Source organism: Oncorhynchus clarkii, chromosome 15, assembly GCF_045791955.1.
Source record: "Oncorhynchus clarkii lewisi isolate Uvic-CL-2024 chromosome 15, UVic_Ocla_1.0, whole genome shotgun sequence".
NCBI classification, from domain to species: Eukaryota; Metazoa; Chordata; class Actinopteri; order Salmoniformes; family Salmonidae; genus Oncorhynchus; species Oncorhynchus clarkii.
Window position 1 is genome coordinate 17,381,486 of NC_092161.1, and position 21,151 is coordinate 17,402,636.

At 42.6% G+C, this 21,151-nt stretch overlaps 1 protein-coding gene across 6 annotated transcripts in view; it reads right to left on the reverse strand.

Moving 5' to 3' along the window:
- The window catches only part of LOC139366989 (brefeldin A-inhibited guanine nucleotide-exchange protein 1-like), a 93,459-nt gene that overhangs the window by 12,631 nt on the left and 59,677 nt on the right, over positions 1-21,151 (reverse strand). For 3 of the 6 annotated variants that reach the window (XM_071104820.1, XM_071104822.1, XM_071104819.1), the window contains 21 exons: positions 18,466-18,700; positions 17,592-17,691; positions 17,351-17,490; positions 17,136-17,244; positions 14,568-14,769; positions 10,066-10,177; positions 9,008-9,213; positions 8,559-8,643; positions 8,197-8,362; positions 6,763-7,043; positions 6,425-6,583; positions 5,969-6,113; positions 5,724-5,811; positions 5,543-5,583; positions 5,244-5,413; positions 4,493-4,644; positions 3,366-3,538; positions 1,534-1,694; positions 765-895; positions 534-663; positions 195-330 (listed from right to left, as the gene is read on the reverse strand). In XM_071104820.1, the coding sequence (XP_070960921.1) occupies positions 195-330; positions 534-663; positions 765-895; positions 1,534-1,694; positions 3,366-3,538; positions 4,493-4,644; positions 5,244-5,413; positions 5,543-5,583; positions 5,724-5,811; positions 5,969-6,113; positions 6,425-6,583; positions 6,763-7,043; positions 8,197-8,362; positions 8,559-8,643; positions 9,008-9,213; positions 10,066-10,177; positions 14,568-14,769; positions 17,136-17,244; positions 17,351-17,490; positions 17,592-17,691; positions 18,466-18,700 (3,122 nt within the window). Of the gene's footprint in view, positions 1-194; positions 331-533; positions 664-764; positions 896-1,533; positions 1,695-3,365; positions 3,539-4,492; positions 4,645-5,243; positions 5,414-5,542; positions 5,584-5,723; positions 5,815-5,968; positions 6,114-6,424; positions 6,584-6,762; positions 7,044-8,196; positions 8,363-8,558; positions 8,644-9,007; positions 9,214-10,065; positions 10,178-14,567; positions 14,770-17,135; positions 17,245-17,350; positions 17,491-17,591; positions 17,692-18,465; positions 18,701-21,151 lie in introns of all 6 variants that reach the window. The other 3 variants (XM_071104821.1, XM_071104823.1, XM_071104818.1) reach the window with 1 other exon arrangement.

Here is a 21,151-nt window from a genome sequence, read left to right on the forward strand (position 1 = left end):
AGAAGTGAGGGAAAGAGAAAGACAATTAATGTGGAGAGCAGGAGACCAGGAGAAGAGAGAGAAGAAAGAGTGGCATGTGGATTGAAAAGAAGAGGAACTATGCATAAGAAAGAGGGGATGAGCGTGATTGAGGACGGTGTACTCAGTATAAGTCTACGACTGTAGGTGTTTGTAGCGCTGCCGTCGGTCCTCACCTTGCTGAACACACCAGTACAGTTGGGACAGGATGTCATCCAGCAGAACGTCACTGAGAGTCTCAAAGTACTGCGTGAACACGTCAGAGATGGCGTAAAGTGCGTGGTTACAGGTCGTCGTCATCCACTCTGCTTTCTGGAAGACACAAACAACACAGAAGGGTTACCAGGGTTACACCAGTTCAAGTCATTGTAGCAGCCAAGAGGACAATCGTCCAGTTGGTACTGGATACTAGTTGTGGAACCAATGATGTACTGTAACTATGGAAATAGGTGTTGGTTACACTGGAGATAAAGCTGGGTCTTTGGTGAATGGGTATTTGGGATGTGGAGACTTGCCTCAGTTTGCTGCTCAGGCAGCTTCATGTTGTCAAATATCCTGAAGACGATCCTGAACAGATCCTGCCACCAGTGCTTCTCAAAGGTGTGTCCATAGGTCTTCATCACCTCAAACATCACCGTCAGACCCCTGACACACACATACTTCTTATAATACACCCTCACCATCAGTTGACTTCCACCTCTAAAATATTCCCATCTATGATGACACAGGACTGAAACTCTTCTCACCTGGTCCTGACGTCCAGTTTGCACCTGTTGATGATGCAGGACAGCTCAAAGAGGATGGGGAACCACCCCCTCACCCACACCCGGTCCTCTGGGACTACATTCATGTCATCGCTGGTGTAGTCTTTGAATGCCTGCCAGAGAGAAAACAGCATAGTTTACACCATTTCCTGAGAGTTGATACACACACACGGACACGCACACGCAGACATACACACACACACACACACACACACACGACACGCACATGTGGACACACACACACGCACACACACACACACACACACACTAACTCTATAAAGGTCTCTAAGCCGTATTTACTGTTCACTGTAGGCACACACACGCACGCACACACACACACACACACACACACAACTAATCCCCTCCTCTCCTCTTGTCCACCCCCACACAAACAAACAGAAAGCAGGCAGTGTGGCTGGAGAGTGTCTGCATAGAGAAGAGACCTTGGAGAAAAGCACTGGCAGATAGAAAACATCACTGGTGCTAACATGGGACATTTTCATTATATATAAATAAATAATTTGGGATATGCTGTTATCCAGAGCGACTCACATTGTTTATCTGATGATTAACAAGAAAATTATGAAACCTTTAGGTGGGTCACAGTACAAAATGTTTTGGAGACCAGTCATGGTCTACCACGAACAACTATGGGCAATACCATTTGATGTTCAGAAATGACTGATATGGGTTCAGCTCTTATCTATGAGACCTGATAATAAACTAAGTCCAGGAATTGTTTGTAACTGACCTGGGGCCTGTCAGAGACGTATTTGGCGCAGTGGCGAATGAGACGGATGGCCTCCATGCTGGTGTCGGGGAAGGAGGCGTTGCAGGCGAACTCAGACAGACACTTGACTGCATCCTGGAAGGAGTCTATGGTGGCTGGGAAGTGCTTCTCAAATACATTCACTGAGAGAAGAATAGAAGAAGAAGAAGAGGAGAGAAAAAGAGAAGTGGATAAGGAGAGAAGAGAAGAAAAAAAGAAGAGGAGGAGAAGAGAAGGAGTGAATAGAAGAGAAGAAGAAGAGGAGAAAAAAGAAGAAGCAAAGAAGCGAAGAAGAAAAGAAGAGAAGGAGAGAAGAAGAGAAGGAGATCAGTGAAAAACAATGACAGGAGTTAACTTATCTGTTTATCAGAATAATATTACATGGCCCTGTCATCAAAAACACTAACATAAACCTCAAATTGAGGATTACTGAAACAATCATATTGAAATCTAAGCAGTAATATACAGTGCCTTCGGAAAATATTCAGAACCCTTGACCTTTTCACATTTTGTTAAGTTACACATTTATTCTAAAACTGATTAAAATGTTTTTTTCCCTCAGAAATCTACACAATCTACATTTTTGTACATGTATTAGAACTTAAGAACTGAAATACCTTATTTACGTAAGTATTCAGACCCTTTGCTATGAGAATCGAAATTGATCTCAGGTGCATCCTGTTTCCATTGATCATCCTTCAGATGTTTCTACAACTTGATTGGAGTCCACGTGTGGTAAATTCAATTGATTGGAACATGATATGGAAAGGCACACACCTGTCTATTTAAGGTCCCACAGTTGACAGTGCCTATCAGAGTAAAAACCAAGCCATGAGGTCGAAGGAATTGTCCGTAGAGCTCCAAGACATGATTGTGTCGAAGGCACAGATATGGGGAAGGGTACCAAGAAATGTCTGCAGCATTGACGGTCCCCAAGAACACAGTGGCCTCCATCATTCTTAAATGGAAAAAGTTTGGAACCACCAAGACTCTTCCTAGAGCTGGCCGCACGGCCAAACTGAGCAATCGGGGGAGAAGGTCCTTGGTCAGGGAGGTGACCAAGAACCCGATGGTCACTCTGAGGTGATGTTTTTCATTGGCAGGGGCTGGGAGACCAGTCAGGATCGAGGCAAAGATGAACAGAGCAAAGTACAGAGATATCCTTGATTAAAACCTGCTCCAGAACACTCAGGACCTCAGACTGCAGCGAAGGTTCACTTTCCAATGGGACAACGACCCTAAGCACACAGCCAAGACAGCACAGGAGTGGCTTCGGGACAAGTCTCTGAATGTCCTTGAGTGGCCCAGCCATAGCCCGGACTTGAACCCGATCTAACATCTCTGGAGAGACCTGAAAATAGCTGTGCAGCGACGCTCTCCATCCAATCTGACAGAGCTTGAGAGGATATACAGCAATGAATGGGAGAAACTCCACAAATACAGGTGAGCCAAGCTTTTAGCATCATACCCAAGAAGACTCGAGGCTGTAATCGCTGCCAAAGATGCTTCAACAAAGTACTGAGTAAAGGGTCTGAATACTTATGTAAATGTAATATTTCAGTTTCTTTATTTGTAATAAATTACCAAAATTAAAAATAAAATAAAAATGTGCTTTGTCATTATGGAGTATTGCTGTAACGTAACAAAATGTGGAAAAAGTATAGAGGTCTGAATACTTTTCGAATTCACTGTATATTAAATATAGGTATAAAAATAAAATATTAAAAGATAGACAATAATAGAGATCAGATAATGAAGATCAGTTCTTAGCCCGAAAGATGGTTGTCTCTGAAGCGTGTGTCTCAGTAACTCACTGCTGATGTGGCCCGTCGTCTGGAAGGCTAGCTCTACAATGCTCTCATCCTGATCCGAGGCAGCCAGGTGGAACACTGAGAAGATGTTCTTCCAGCCCGACCGGATGTTCCCCGCCTGTGAGTTGACCATCTGGGCTATACAGCGCACCACCATGTCCCTGATCGTTGGAGATCTGGAGGAGCAGGAGGAGGACGTATGGGTTATTCACCTACTGTATGTGAAAGTTGCTTATTGGACTATGAGGAGGATGATCAATAGTGCAGTAGAAATGAAAGTACAAGTACCCCTGCTACAGCCTTTATTTAGGCAGTCTGATTATTCCCTTTCGATTGTTGTGACATGATGGGTTCCAACGGCGACTGTTGTCATAGCAAATAATTTTTTCTGTGCTTTGATTAAGGAGAAAGGACCAGCCTCTGCACAAAAGTACTCTCACAAACATATTACACACACACAGGCTGAGTCTAATGAACATACAGCACCGTGGGGGCGTCCATGGCTTTACGTGGCTCCCTGCCATTTCCTCTGAGCTGTAACAGTGGGTGGATTTGGGCCTGGTAGTTCTCCTTCACATCAATGAAAACAGCTTTCAACTGTGAGACTCGGAGCCCTCCAAATTTAAGCAACTGTATCTGTGTCACTACAGAATCTGAGAAAAGATTCACAGCTTCTACTCAGTTGTCTTAGAGTCAGTTGCCAGAGTGCTTTTCTGGTGCACAAGCCAAAAACGAGAAATATTCTATAAAATCCTTATCTTGCTCTCTGGGTTAGTTCTGAGTGTGCCAGTTTTCTCCTCCTCAGAGAGCTTGGGTGACTGTGGGAGTTTGACACAGTGCAGTGACTCAGTACAGGGAGACTGGCTGCAGCGCTAAGAGAGACAGGCACTGGAATGGGAACCACAGAGGTGCAACTCAACACAGACCTTGTAAGGCCAGACTACTATAGCCAAGTGCCTACACAACTAGGGAGTGTGTACATATACCAGCCGACACACGCCTAAGCAAGCAAACACAACCGCAAGCTCATTCAACGCAAGTAGGCAGCACACACAAACAAACAGTCACACGATACAATCAGGAATAACGTTTACAATCAGGATTAACGTTTACCGCAACATCCTATTTACCTGTTCTTTTTCATGATGTGCTCGAAAGGCCTCAGAAAGTCCTTCTGGAATCTGAAGTTCGCCAGCTCTCCCTTCTCCAGAAACTTCATGGACAGCTGCCGGAGAGAATCCACTGCAAAGATAGCTACATCCTCATTGAGGTTACATCCAACCTGAACAGGGAGGCAGACACAGTGTTTTAACATCTCTACCCCACTCTCTAACATTTACCATCCCCTGTAACATTTATAATCTCTGTCCATCTGTAATATTTAGTAGCCAATCTCTACCTCTGTAGCATTTTAACACTTACACCCCCCTCCAGTGCAGCACTCGGGAAGACCAAGGCTAAATAAAGCCCTTAGATATGATTCTTAGGCCCCGTGCTGTCAAAAATGTGATATTCCTGTTTTATATATCTTTTCACACAGAGGTTAGAATAATACTGTGAAATTGTGAAAATCATGATAATGTATTTTTAGTGTAAGAACTGTGTAATGGAAAACAATCAGAGTAAGGTACTTAATTATCACCCAGAAATGATTTAATATTGAGATAAAAATGGTTGCATTGGACCTTTAAGCCAGGTGTTCCTGAGGGCAGTGTTACAAAGACTAATTAACACCTAGGTAATCAGGTGTGTGGACTCTCTAGCCAACAACAACATTAATCAATCAATTAATGCAAATAAATAAAAAATAAAAACAGACGTCCCTGACAACCAGAGTTTCCACAACCCCTGTTAAAGTGAAATAAATCCCAAGATGTCCACCTTGTTGAAGTGGTCTCCAATGACCTCCCAGATCCTGGACCACTGCAGTCTGATACGTCCCATGTTGTAGTAGGAGATCTCCACTATCTTCTGCAGGCTGAACATGCGGGGGTGTGTGGGCGAGGCCAGCTCATCCATAGACACAGCACACAACCAGCGCACAAAGTCCACTGAGAACACAGAGAAACCAGTGTTAGTCAACCATCAGGAGAGCCATGGTACAATGCGAATACATCCACATCAGATAAGCATGTGATCAAATACTGTAATTGAATTCAGTTTGGATTTAGAACACTCACCAATTGCATTACCATCCAGTCTGGTAGAACCTGTGAATATTCTGCAAGAACAAGACCATGGTCACATCTACATGACATATACAGTACATTCATTCACATGATAGAACAGTGGCAGAGCTAAGACCCCAAACCAGTCAGTGGTAATAGAGCAGGATCTATAAGAGACTGCTGCAGTAAATACCTGTCCACAGCCACCACCACACTCTGGGAGCTGGTCTCTCCTATGGACTCCTGGATACTGAGGATCTGCTTCCGGTCTACTGTCCCACCTGCTGTGGACCACAGCACAGTCAGTCACATCTCCAGCATCAAGCATCATACCAAGCATCTCCATGTTGTATAGTCAAGCCCATCACCGGCTTGTTAACGACAGTTTATTTTAACCAGTTTATAACCAGAACATGTTTTAAAGGGATAAGCACTGACCCAGGCCCAGGTATTCATCGTTGCTCTGCTCCTTGGTGCTGCTGATGAAGCCCTCTTTCCCCCGAACCGTCCCTGAGATGTACCTGGCCTTCACCCCCGTCCCGATCAGCTGGGCCAGCTCCAACTGACTGATACACTTCATTATCTGTAGGACGGGGGAGGGAGGTGGGAGCATACAGTCATCCATACATTCAATAAGGCTGCATTTACACACGCGTCAAAAGAGCTGATGTGATTGGTCAAAAGACTGATTGTGTAAAGCCAGCCTTAGTTAGGATTGTTTTTGCACATATCTATTCATTAGTCTTAATTAGTTGAGATAGAAACATATTTTTCACATTGATTGCATCAAAATAAAGAAAAATGGAGACAAAAGGAAGCAATATAGCTTATGATAGCAATACTGATACTATAGTGGCTAATACTGATTACTAGACGTTGGCAGTATGTCCAGACCTCGTGCCAGGAGTTGCCCAGGTAGTTTCCGTCTGTGTGGGCGACGGTGATGAGAGTCTTGATGGTGTCGATATTCTTCTGCTTCATCTCAGTGATGCCAGAGCTGGCTGTGAGCAGGGTGAACCGTGCCAGGGCCTGGATGTACGCATCCCGCTCAAGCTGTGTGTGTGTGTGTGTGAGAGAGAGAGACCATATTCAGTACTATCTCCATTAAGTTTCGGAGCTATCTTTGGAAAATAAACCATTTCACCGTTAGATTCATAGCCCCTCATCCCTTTCATTTCACTCATACTAAACCTCAGTGAACACATGCAGTGTTAGCGTGCTAGATACACTACCTGTATGGTGAAGATGCAGGCTATCCGGATGGCAAAGCGTATTCCCTCCAGACAGAGAAAAGCCACCTCAGTGTCGTCACAGTCCTGGAGGCCCACACTGAAGGCTGCTAGGAACGGGGTCCAGGCCAGCTTGAACATGGGTCTGACGTGCTCCAGGTGTGTGGCGCTGGTGAAGGGAGCCTGGACGTGACTGACAGCCTCCATCAGGGCCTTGGCTGTCTTAGCCATCTGCTCCATCTCTACGTTATACAGTAGCCGCCGCTGCTTCTCACTGGCCACACCTGATCCAGAAACAGAAGTAAAGTCATAGCATGAACAAACCCACTCTGCTTCTCACTGGCCACACCTGATCCAGAAACAGAAGTAAAGTCATAGCATGAACAAACCCACTCTGCTTCTCACTGGCAACACCTGATCCAGAAACAGAAGTAAAGTCATAGCATGAACAAACCCACTCTGCTTCTCACTGGCAACACCTGATCCAGAAACAGAAGTAAAGTCATAGCATGAACAAACCCACTCTGCTTCTCACTGGCAACACCTGATCCAGAAACAGAAGTAAAGTCATAGCATGAACAAACCCACTCTGCTTCTCACTGGCCACACCTGATCCAGGATCCGATACAAGGCTTCCTACATGTTGTGTTTTCAGACGAGTGCAGATTATAAAGTAGACGAGAGGAAGCCACCTGCACAAACACGACAAATATACATCTCCAACTGAAGAAGAACCATTCCCCACTGAACAACAGACACTATATCCAGCTGAAGAAGAACCATTCCCCACTGAACAACAGACACTATCTCCAACTGAAGAAGAACCATTCCACATTAAACAACAGACACTATCTCCAGCTGAAGAAGAACCTTTCCCCACTGAACAACAGACACTATCTCCAGCTGAAGAAGAACCATTCCCCACTGAACAACAGACACTATCTCCAGCTGAAGAAGAACCATTCCCCACTGAACAACAGACACTATCTCCAACTTCCCCACTGAACAACAGACACTATCTCCAGCTGAAGAAGAACCATTCCCCTCTGGACACTATCTCCAACTGAAGAAGAACTTTGAACAACAGACACTATCTCCAACTGAACAACAGACACTACCTCCAACTGAAGAGGAAACTTTCCCCGTTGAACAACAGACACTATTCTCAAACTTTTCCACTGATCAGTAACTCAATCTAATCAAACTACATCTCAATCCCATTTATATCTCTTTGATTGTGATGACAATTCTATGATCCCCACAAAGATATCAGATGAAATGACTCGTCAGTTAAATATAAAGCTGATCATTTGCAAAGATCCATTACGCCTCAAAATAGGCGTTTCATGTCTTAAACAAAGTCATCTCTGACACGCTCAATTTCAGTCTGTAATGGCATTGTTGTGCTAGCAAACACAGAGGAACAGAGATACTCACTGTGCTTGTTGGATTTCAGAGTAATTTCCTTGGTCCCCTTCATAGCGATCTTCTTCCCTGCGATCTCGTCGTAGATGGCCGACAGATACTCCTCCGGTAGATCCTTGCTGTCGTTGATCCCTCTGTTCATCTTGATGTATTGTTCTTTAGTCATCTTGTTCTTAACCTTTGAAAAGTAAAAGATTAGATTTGTTACCCTGTCTGTCTGCCTGCCTACTCTGTCTGTCCACTGTTGTCTGTCTGAAATAGCTAGCATTGACTTTCCCCATGTGCCACTGCTGAAGGTCTTCTGTTGAAGCTAAGTGCAGCTCAGGTGATTGTTTCTCTCAGTTCATCTTTTCAAAAACAGGCTGTTGTCTTACCTGCGGACTATGAAGGTCTGTTGTCAACATAATGATTGAGTAGGCAAGGACGTACGCAGTGTCTGCACTTGCAAACTCAGTTTGCCTGAAGAGAGAGATAGACAGGAGCAGAGAGAGAAGATAAACATAACAGAGATTAAACAAGTGTATGACTGGTTGTGCTAGACAAGTAGAATTAGACTAGTATTTCTACTCTGAATTGTTAATTTATCCCATCCTGTAATTTCTTGATTTCTTGTTTAGTTTATTTGCCTATTTCTATTTTATTTGCGAGACACCTGCAACTCTATCCAACCAATAAACTTTGATTTGATTAAGATTTAATAAAGATTCAAAACAGAGAGCAATCTGATCGTTGCCATTCAATGTACTTGACATCACAAATGAAGTCTTCTTCTAAGTCTAAGATTCCACAATGCTCAGGGCAGGCCACACCACTCCACACTCACCCCTGATTGCATTCTAGATATCTAGCAGCAAATTTCTCCATGAGCCTGTCGATCTTCTGAGCCTCTCCCGGGAGACGGAAGCCCTCGAGGAACGTTCTGAGCGCGTAGACAAAGTCTTTGCCCTGGAAGTCCATCTGGTCCACATAGGCATACATGACCTCTTTATTGAAGCGATCATTGTCCCCCAGGAACTCACCCACCTGAGTCTGAGAGGAAGGAAGAGAGAGAGAGAGAGAGGAAGAGAGAGGGAGAGTGAGAGAGAGGGATGAAAAGAGAGGGACAGAAGGGGATAGAGATGGGCCGAGAGAGGCAATGATGTTGAATTCAATCAATAGATAATGATTTTTTCCTAATGCATGTGCTTCTCATTGGAAGTCAATTAACACATATTGTCCTGACAATTAACTTCAGAGACACAGCACACAGAGAGGAAAGGACTTTGTTTTCAGTAAACAGGAGTGTTGATGTGTTAAATACATGTTTCAGTCAGTCACTCCTCTGTGCTCTATTCTCCCCGCTCTGTCAGACTCTCTGGCTGTCTGTTTGAGGGCCTCTTGTTCCAAAGCAGATGTTATGAACACTCTTTAATGCAGATTACCACCACACCGAGCCCCCCTCGAGGCCAGCCAATCAACCGGGAGAGTGCTTCACTCGTTAAAATAAACATTGAAGTGCGCTCGGGATGTGGGAATTGTATTGGAGTGGGAGGGTAATGTTGGAGGTTCAACATTAGGAGATAAGTGCCTTAATGTTTCTATGGGATGGATATGTTCTCCTTTGGGCCTGCAGCTGTGTGGAGGCCGGGTGAGAGAGCCAAATCTGTGAACCGAGAGTTTAATGAGCTAGAGTGGGTATTTGTGTATTTGCTATTCGGATCTCTATTAGCTGCTCCGATCAACCACTCTACTCTACAATCGACAGGTCAGCAGGTACAAGGTTGACAGAGGGAAGAGCTGAATGAGGTAGAGTGGGTATTTGTTTATTTGGACCTGCATAAGTTCAATGAAATGCAGTTCACTGAAGTAGATTGGGTAAACAGATTTAAGAGGGTTCTGTACCGAGTCCAGCCTCTCCTCCTGGTGCAGGAACTGAGCGAGGTCCTCCGGGGTGGTTCCCAGCATACCTTGCTCCTGGAGGTACTGGATGCCCCTCTTTGGTTTCTTGTTGAACCTGACCACAGAACAGAGAACAGGGTCATGTCTAGGGATACAGATTTTGTCAAATTGACATCAAAAGTTACATTTTCTTTGATTTTCGCTAACCCAAACCCGAACCCTTTTCATAACCTTAACCTAATTCTCCTAACCTGCTATGTAAGGTCTCCTAAATATGTTTAGTAAGGTGGAGGAGGAAGTGTCCCTCCAGAGCCAGTGTATAATGTATATTTTGTCCTAATTACAGTAATGAATTCATTAGTAATTGGCTAATTAATCAATGGCATTAATTGATAAATTAAGTGCCAGGGAGGAATGAAAACTAGCAGGACAACATCCCTCATTAAAAGGACTGGCATTGTGCAACCCTGGGTGTGAATATATTCAGCTGTCTATACAGTACAAGGTGAATATATTCAGCTGTCTATACAGTACAAGGTGAATATATTCAGCTGTCTATACAGTACAAGGTGAATATATTCAGGTATACAGTACAAGGTGAATATATTCAGCTGTCTATACAGTACAAGGTGAATATATTCAGCTGTCTATACAGTACAAGGTGAATATATCCAGCTGTCTATACAGTACAAGGTGAATATATTCAGGTATACAGTACATGGTGAATATATTCAGGTATACAGTACAAGGTGAATATATTCAGCTGTCTATACAGTACAAGATTAATATATTCAGCTGTCTATACAGTACAAGGTGAATATATCCAGCTGTCTATACAGTACAAGGTGAATATATTCAGGTATACAGTACAAGGTGAATATATTCAGCTGTCTATACAGTACAAGGTGAATATATCCAGCTGTCTATACAGTACAAGGTGAATATATTCAGGTATTCAGTACAAGGTGAATATATTCAGGTATTCAGTACAAGGTGAATATATTCAGGTATACAGTACAAGGTGAATATATTCAGGTATTCAGTACAAGGTGAATATATTCAGGTATACAGTACAAGGTGAATATATTCAGCTGTCTATACAGTACAAGGTGAATATATCCAGCTGTCTATACAGTACAAGGTGAATATATTCAGGTATTCAGTACAAGGTGAATATATCAGGTATTCAGTACAAGGTGAATATATTCAGCTGAATATATACAGTACAAGGTGAATATATCCAGCTGTCTATACAGTACAAGGTGAATATATCCAGCTGTCTATACAGTACAAGGTGAATATATTCAGGTATACAGTACAAGGTGAATATATCCAGCTGTCTATACAGTACAAGGTGAATATATCCAGCTGTCTATACAGTACAAGGTGAATATATTCAGGTATTCAGTACAAGGTGAATATATTCAGGTATTCAGTACAAGGTGAATATATTCAGGTATTCAGTACAAGGTGAATATATCCAGCTGTCTATTCAGTACAAGGTGAATATATCCAGCTGTCTATACAGTACAAGGTGAATATATTCAGGTATTCAGTACAAGGTGAATATATTCAGGTATTCAGTACAAGGTGAATATATTCAGCTGTCTATACAGTACAAGGTGAATATATTCAGCTGTCTATACAGTACAAGGTGAATATATTCAGCTGTCTATACAGTACAAGGTGAATATATTCAGCTGTCTATACAGTACAAGGTGAATATATTCAGGTATTCAGTACAAGGTGAATATATTCAGGTATGCAGTACAAGGTGAATATATTCAGGTATACAGTACAAGGTGAATATATTCAGCTGTCTATACAGTACAAGGTGAATATATTCAGCTGTCTATACAGTACAAGGTGAATATATTCAGCTGTCTATACAGTACAAGGTGAATATATTCAGGTATACAGTACAAGGTGAATATATTCAGCTGTCTATACAGTACATGGTGAATATATTCAGGTATACAGTACAAGGTGAATATATTCAGCTGTCTATACAGTACAAGGTGAATATATTCAGGTATACAGTACAAGGTGAATATATTCAGCTGTCTATACAGTACAAGGTGAATATATTCAGGTATTCAGTACAAGGTGAATATATTCAGCTGTCTATACAGTACATGGTGAATATATTCAGGTATACAGTACAAGGTGAATATAGTCAGGTATACAGTACAAGGTGAATATATTCAGCTGTCTATACAGTGCAAGATGAATATATATTCAGGTATACAGTACAAGGTGAATATATTCAGGTATACAGTACAAGGTGAATATATTCAGCTGTCTATACAGTACAAGGTGAATATATTCAGGTATACAGTACAAGGTGAATATATTCAGGTATACAGTACAAGGTGAATATATTCAGCTGTCTATACAGTACAAGGTGAATATATTCAGGTATACAGTACAAGGTGAATATATTCAGCTGTCTATACAGTACAAGGTGAATATATTCAGGTATACAGTACAAGGTGAATATATTCAGCTGTCTATACAGTACAAGGTGAATATATTCAGGTATACAGTACAAGGTGCATATATTCAGCTGTCTATACAGGATAAGGTGAATATATTCAGGTATACAGTACAAGGTGAATATATTCAGCTGTCTATACAGTACAAGGTGAATATTTTCAGCTGTCTATACAGTACAAGGTGAATATATTCAGCTGTCTATACAGTACAAGGTGAATATATTCAGGTATACAGTACAAGGTGAATATATTCAGGTATACAGTACAAGGTGAATATATTCAGGTATTCAGTACAAGGTGAATATATTCAGCTGTCTATACAGTACAAGGTGAATATATTCAGCTGTCTATACAGTACAAGGTGAATATATTCAGCTGTCTATACAGTACAAGGTGAATATATCCAGCTGTCTATACAGTACAAGGTGAATATATTCAGGTATTCAGTACAAGGTGAATATATTCAGGTATGCAGTACAAGGTGAATATATTCAGGTATACAGTACAAGGTGAATATATTCAGCTGTCTATAAAGTACAAGGTGAATATATTCAGCTGTCTATACAGTACAAGGTGAATATATTCAGGTATTCAGTACAAGGTGAATATATTCAGGTATACAGTACATGGTGAATATATTCAGCTGTCTATACAGTACAAGGTGAATATATTCAGCTGTCTATACAGTACAAGGTGAATATATCCAGCTGTCTATACAGTACAAGGTGAATATATTCAGCTGTCTATACAGTACAAGGTGAATATAGTCAGGTATACAGTACAAGGTGAATATATTCAGGTATACAGTACAAGGTGAATATATTCAGCTGTCTATACAGTACAAGGTGAATATATTCAGCTGTCTATACAGGATAAGGTGAATATATTCAGGTATACAGTACAAGGTGAATATATTCAGCTGTCTATACAGTACAAGGTGAATATATTCAGCTGTCTATACAGGATAAGGTGAATATATTCAGGTATACAGTACAAGGTGAATATATTCAGGTATACAGTACAAGGTGAATATATTCAGCTGTCTATACAGTACAAGGTGAATATATTCAGCTGTCTATACAGGATAAGGTGAATATATTCAGGTATACAGTACAAGGTGAATATATTCAGCTGTCTATACAGTACAAGGTGAATATATTCAGGTATACAGTACAAGGTGAATATATTCAGCTGTCTATAAAGTACAAGGTGAATATATTCAGCTGTCTATACAGTACAAGGTGAATATATTCAGGTATTCAGTACAAGGTGAATATATTCAGGTATACAGTACAAGGTGAATATATTCAGGTATACAGTACATGGTGAATATATTCAGCTGTCTATACAGTGCAAGATGAATATATTCAGCTGTCTATACAGGATAAGGTGAATATATTCAGGTATACAGTACAAGGTGAATATATTCAGCTGTCTATACAGTACAAGGTGAATATATTCAGGTATTCAGTACAAGGTGAATATATTCAGGTATACAGTACATGGTGAATATATTCAGCTGTCTATACAGTGCAAGATGAATATATTCAGCTGTCTATACAGGATAAGGTGAATATATTCAGGTATACAGTACAAGGTGAATATATTCAGCTGTCTATACAGTACAAGGTGAATATATTCAGGTATACAGTACAAGGTGAATATATTCAGCTGTCTATACAGTACAAGGTGAATATAGTCAGGTATACAGTACAAGGTGAATATATTCAGCTGTCTATACAGTACAAGATTAATATTTTCAGCTGTCTATACAGTACAAGGTGAATATATTCAGCTGTCTATACAGTACAAGGTGAATATATTCAGGTATTCAGTACAAGGTGAATATATTCAGGTATACAGTACATGGTGAATATATTCAGCTGTCTATACAGTACAAGGTGAATATATTCAGGTATACAGTACAAGGTGAATATATTCAGCTGTCTATACAGCACAAGGTGAATATATATTCAGGTATACAGTATAAGCAGCACTAGTCTGGCTTACAGGTCAATGCCCTGCTCGATGATCTCCTTCTGTTGTTTGAGAACCTCAAACTGCTCGGGGTTGTCTGTCCCTGACATCTGTGTACTATAGCTCCCGATGCCAGACGAGGCTGTGGAGTCCAGCGAGTTGATGCTTCCGTATTGGTTGATGGTCTCCGGGGCCTTCGTCTCATTGGTCTCCTGCTCCGAGGGCTTCTCCTGACCTGGGGACGGAGGGAGAAGAACATTGAACAATCAATGGTCTGAGAGAGATTAGCAAACACTGTAGTTGGTGTTAGGATCCCAACGCAATCAGCAATCCAGCACAGATTGACGACGAGCTCATGTCTGAAGGAGACGACACCTGCGAGGGTAAAAAAAAAACACGCCCTGTTAAGAACTCTTTTTATTTTTTTTTATATTTTTTTATATATATATTGACACTAAAAGTTTTATAACATACTGTATATTCAATTTCCTTTTTTAGTCATTATGGGTGTTCAGCCTATAGTTTATAGATCTGGGTCTCTGGGGACTTCGCTAATAGTGGGAGGGACTCTGCACTGCTGAGAGAAAGACAACGTGATGAACCTGAGGCCTTGTCTGGTGGTATATTGTCTGCTGTGGAGAGCCTGACCGTATCATACACACACATTAAAAAGGTTTGTGATTTAATAAACCAGGCAGCAGTTGAAGCAACATGGAGGTAGCGCAGGGTATTGTGTACGGTCTGAGGGGACAGGACAGAGCAGAGCAGCCTAACAGGTCTGATGCTACTGTTGTGTGGGTGAATCAGGTCCATGGTGGTTGCATACCTGGCTGTAACAGACATTGTAAGGGATCTTATTACCCATCGGAAACTCTGTAAAACATTCAGGACACCATCAGGGTAATGTGAGCTGGCAGTGTGCTTCATTTAATCAACAGCTTCAGAGAGCAGACACAGGGTGGGGGAGGAGGGTGGCACAGCCAGGGTAGGGGGAGGAGGGTGCCACAGCCAGGATAGGGGGAGGAGGGTGGCACAGCCAGGGTAGGGGGAGGAGGGTGGCACAGCCAGGGTAGGTAGCAAAGCTCTCATAGAAACATGTGTGGGAAAAAATGGTTAGAATAACAACTTATTCTAGTCAGATGTAGCTATTTCAAATGTACATCGAGCTGTGCTCCAAATCTATCCAGAATCTACAGTGTTCTAAGGCAAATAACAGAAGACTGCAAATGAAAGGAAGACAAGGTGTCTAACACCCACAGTACTACACACAGTCAGCGTAGCCCCCTCCACCCTCTAGTCTAGGCCCAATGACTCCTACTGTTGCTACAGCAACCAGTCTATCAAACACTCCACAACTTTGTACCGTTACCTGCTCTTCCTGTGATGTCAGATCAGTACAACCAGAGAACAAAGAGATAGACCAGAATTAAGAGAAAGTAGAGAGTAGAGCAGTATTATCTATGTAAGGATGTAAAACATATTTTTAGAACAACAAATGATATGCATTAGCTGAGCTATCTACATGGAAAATAGCATAATGAGGATACACTTTCACGGACTCAGAAAAACACATTTTGTTTGAAGTAACCTAAAAGCGTAACAATACGTTTTTAGCAGCCAATACGTCATCATTTTTAGACTCAAATTTGTCTACTTGTCTTCAGCATCATCACTAAATGAGTTGGCACTAGCTGTACTTTGGCATGGTGACGTCCCCTCTAGCAGTGGTTGTTTGTGAATTCAGCTGCCTTCCGTGCCTTGGTAGAGTTAGCTCTCTGAGTGCCAGAAGGGAGCCTGAGGCTAGCGCTGTGTATCCTCTCTGAGGGGATATGTGGAGATATCTGGCAATGCTCTCAGAGCCTCAACTTTCCTGCCTTCGTTAAATCCCTCTTTCCTTGCTTCCATTAAAGCCCTCCTTTCCCCCTTGGTTAGCGCCCTCTATTCTCCTTTAACAGGAATGATTCCCCTCACCTCACTCTGAAGAAAGGGGTCTAGTCCAGGAGCCCTGACAGGGGCTCCGTCTGTCGCACCAGGGCTTTTCCTCATCAGCAGGCTCAGGGTATCGAGTTAGCCTCCCCTGCTCTGGTCTATTAGCCTGGGTACATTATTGAATTAGCCTTTCCTTTCAGGGTCTGTATAAGCTGTAGGCTACTGATGAATGCTAATCGCTAATCTCAGGGACTATGCTACAGCTGTACTGATGAATACCACTCTTCCCTCTAACCCCAGTTAACCTGAGGCTGGTTTGACTGAGAATAAAGCCCTGGCATAGCTTGGCCCATTTGCCCGTAGCCTGAAAGATTCCACTATACATATGTTAAACAAACAGACAAGCGCGTCACCATTTCTGATGTGGAGCATACGATGCCAGAGCGATGTAGATATCTCAACTATACTCCAGGTACTGGGGTACTGGACTCTACACATCCAAACCCTTTCCTCTTTCTGGTGACCACAAAGGAGCAGGCACAACGGTGCACTTGAAGTATTGCTAAACAGTTTTTCTCAGGACCTAAATCAAACACCCAGTGGCACATCAGTCCCCATCAGCCTCAGTGTAACTATGTGACTAAAGTCACTGTAGTTTGGTCAGTATCTTACCAAGGCTGGTCTGGGAGTTGGGGTTGACATACTGGTCCTTACTCCACTCCACCATACACTTCAAAATGGACACCAGACACTCCAGGCCTTTCTTCCTCAGGGTCAACTCCTGGCGGGAATAGAGAAATGTTACCGCAACGTTATGACAACTGTAAAGCAATATACTGTACATTTACCCAATACAGAGAAAGACAGTGGCCATTGGTCAGTCTTACCTGGAGTGGTGTTGTGCCGAGCTCGTGGCCTGCCCGGCCCTGTGCGATCTTCGACAGGTCATTCACCAGCCTCTCAAAGATATTAGCAGCATTCAAGTCACAATCATAATTCACATAGATATCCACCACACCCTGGGCATCTGAGGGAGGAGAGAGATGAGGGACAGTTGGTACTTGACTTGTAATAGGGATTGATGCGCTGTGCCACAGATAGCATTTCAAATTCACACCACACACTCACCTGCACATATTCTGGTTAGGGTCTGTATAACCATCCATTTATGGTCGTAGGAGCTTGTTGACGTCTCCAGAATATACAGGAAAATCTCCTTGAAGAACACCTGCACAGTGAAACAAACCATGACAGTTAAAGCTGAGGGAAACAAATAAGGGTAGCAAGAAGAGGTCAAGATGAAAAAAGCATTTTGTATCTTCATTAACAGAACTATCCACTGTAACAAATCCATAAGCACGTACATCTCACTGCAAACTGAAAGCTCAACTATGAAATCATAACATCTCAACGAACAACATCCGTCTTCAGAAAAGACTGTTGGCCACAAACAGTGGCAAGCAGATTAAGTCATCAACTTCAGGATGAGGAAATATTACAGCCAGACCACTGTGGAAGTGGACTATTAATCAGAGGCAACAGCTAACAGGTAATACTGAAACACACTGAGGCAGAACTACATTACTGTGCCATGTAATAAACTTCATCTCCCATGAATTACCTTTGTCAGGAGCCTGCTGTATTGAGAAATGTCAGTAGGTCAATATTTGAGAGGTATGACAGATTTACAACATTGGAAGCGGGAACAGGAGAGATTGGCAAATAGGGGGATGAGCCAGCTATTCAGGAACAGAACAGTGTCTTGACCTGCATATTTATAGGTTTTCAAGTAGGACAACAGAAGGTGAGGGGGACTAGATGGAGAGCAAGTGTGGAGGAATATGAAGGAATAAAGGGTTTATGTGACTGAGACAGGAAGGGAAATCCTATTTGAAGATAATAGCTTGTCAGGTAGCTTGGTTTGCACAGACACTTTCTGGAACTAAAAACTAAATCAGCAACTAACCCATTTGCGACAGAGGAACAACCAAAAGTCAGGTACCTCGATCTGCATCTTGAGGTGGGTCTTGAAGTGGGAGAGGAGAGTGAGGAAGATGGAGAGCGAGAGCTCAAAGACTTCAGGGACAGAGGAGACACCGTTCTTAGACAGTGCCACACACAGGTACTGCTTGATGGCGTTGATGAACATCTCGTTGGTCTTGAAGATGGGCCCAGCATTCTGCAGTATGGACAGGAGCAGCTGGAGGGACAGCACCTTGGAGCGCAGCTCGTGGGACCTGGGAGGAAAGAGACAGGGGCGTTGAGTCAAACTTATAACATTCAAGTGCAACAGGAGTTAGATTTCAGTGTTTCCCCTATATTCATAAATATTTGCTGGCCTTTTTAATTATTTTTTGGAGAGACACACTTTTAAAGGGATAGTGTGAGATTTTGGCAATTCAGCACTTTTTTCTACTTAGCCAGAATAACTCATGGATACCATTTTTATGTCTGAGTACAGTCGTGGCCAAAAGTTTTGAGAATGACTCAAATATTAATTTTCACAAAGTCTGCTGCCTCAGTTTGTATGATGACAATTTGCATATATTCCAGAATGTTATGAAGAGTGATCAGATGAATTGCAATTAATTGCAAAGTCCGTCTTTGCCATGCAAATGAACTGAATCCCCCAAAAAACATTTCCACTGCATTTCAGCCCTGCCACAAAAGGACCAGCTGACATCATGTCAGTGATTCTCTCGTTAACACAGGTGTGAGTGTTGATGAGGACAAGGCTGGAGATCACTCTGTCATGCTGATTGAGTTTGAATAACAGACTGAAAGCTTCAAAAAGGAGGGTGGTGCTTGGAATCATTGTTCTTCCTCTGTCAACCATGGTTACCTGCAAGGAAACACGTGCCGTCATCATTGCTTTGAACAAAAAGGGCTTCACAGGCAAGGATATTTTATATTTAATTGTACCTTTATTTTAATAGGCAAGTCAGTTAAGAACAAATTCTTATTTTCAATGACGGCCTAGGAACTGCCTGTTCAGGGGCAGAACGACAGATCTGTACCTTGTCAGCTCGGGGATTCGCACTTGCAACCTTTCGGTTACTAGTCCAACGCTCTAACCACTAGGCTACCCTGCCACCAGTAAGATTTCAACCAGTAAGATTTCAATCAACCATTTATCGGATCATCAAGAACTTCAAGGAGAGTGGTTCAATTGTTGTGAAGAAGGCTTCAGGGCACCCAAGAAAGTCCAGTAAGCAGCAGGACCGTTTCCTAAAGTTGATTCAGCTGCGGGATCGGGGCACCACCAGTACAGAGCTTGCTCAGGAATAACAGCAGGCAGGTGTGAGTGCATTTGCAAGCACAGTGAGGCGAAGACTTTTGGAGGATGGCCTGGTGTCAAGAAGCGCAGCAAAGAAGCCACTTCTCTCCAGGAAAAACATCAGGGACACACTGATATTCTGCAAAAGGTACAGGGATTGGACTGCTGAGGACTGGGGTAAAGTCATTTTCTCTGATGAATCCCCTTTCCGATTGTTTGGGGCATCCGGAAAAAAGCTTGTCCGGAGAAGACAAGGTGAGCGCTATCATCAGTCCTGTGTCATGCCAACAGTAGAGCATCCTGAGACCATTCATGTGTGGGGTTGCTTCTCAGCCAAGGGAGTGGGCTCACTCACAATTCTGCCTAAGAACATAGCCATGAATAAAGAATAGTACCAACACATCCTCCGAGTGTAACTTCTCCCAACCATCCGGGAACAGTTTGGTGACAAACAATGCCTTTTACAGCATGATGGAGCATCTTGCCATAAGGCAAAAGTGATAACTAAGTGGCTCGGGGAACAAAACATCGATATTTTGGGTCCATGGCCAGGAAACTCCCCAGACCTTAATCCCATTGAGAACTTGTGTTCAAACCTCTAGAGGCGGGTGGACAAACAAAAACCCACAAATTCTGACAAACTCCAAGCATGGATTATGCAAGAATGGGCTGCAATCAGCCAATAATACTTCCAATACTTCAATAGATCAACACAATTCATACAGAAACTATCTGTTACACTGTAGTTAGGGCATCTGCATAATAGATCATTATAGCATATTGTCCATACGGTCTCAATCTAGTCCAACCCATATTTCTGAACAGCTATATGATGGAGAAGTAGGAACCCAACAGATTTTTTTGTCATCTTATTTGCTCTGACTGGCTTCCTCTCTGTAATGTTCCCTAGCCCTCCTCCACAGACAGACTGATATTAAATGTAGCATACAGAAATATGGAACTGCTTCTCTGACTCACAGAAATATGGCCTGATTCTCCCCAGGCGCATGGAGCGCAGAGGAAACCTGACACAACTTTATCATTTCAGCTTGGCCTGGAAAGGGGAAGCGTGTGCAACCAAAATGCAAATTTTCAGTACAATAACAAATCAACAATTTGAACAAAACATCTAAGCCATGAACAACAAGACCGATGACCTAGGGTTTTGAATGTTTGAGGTGTCTTTATGTGCTAACCATAAATCATGTGTGTGTGTGTGTGTGTTGTTCATAGTCAGTGGATTGAACTGAGCATGCCATGCAGCCTTGGGGTATGAAACCATTTCACTGTTGACTCACTTTAGGCCTTATCCCACTGCATTGTTCTTAGCCCTGGGCAAAGACTGGCCCTGGGCAAAGATTGGCCCTGGGCAAAGACTGGCCCCGGGCAAAGACTGGCCCTGGGCAAAGAT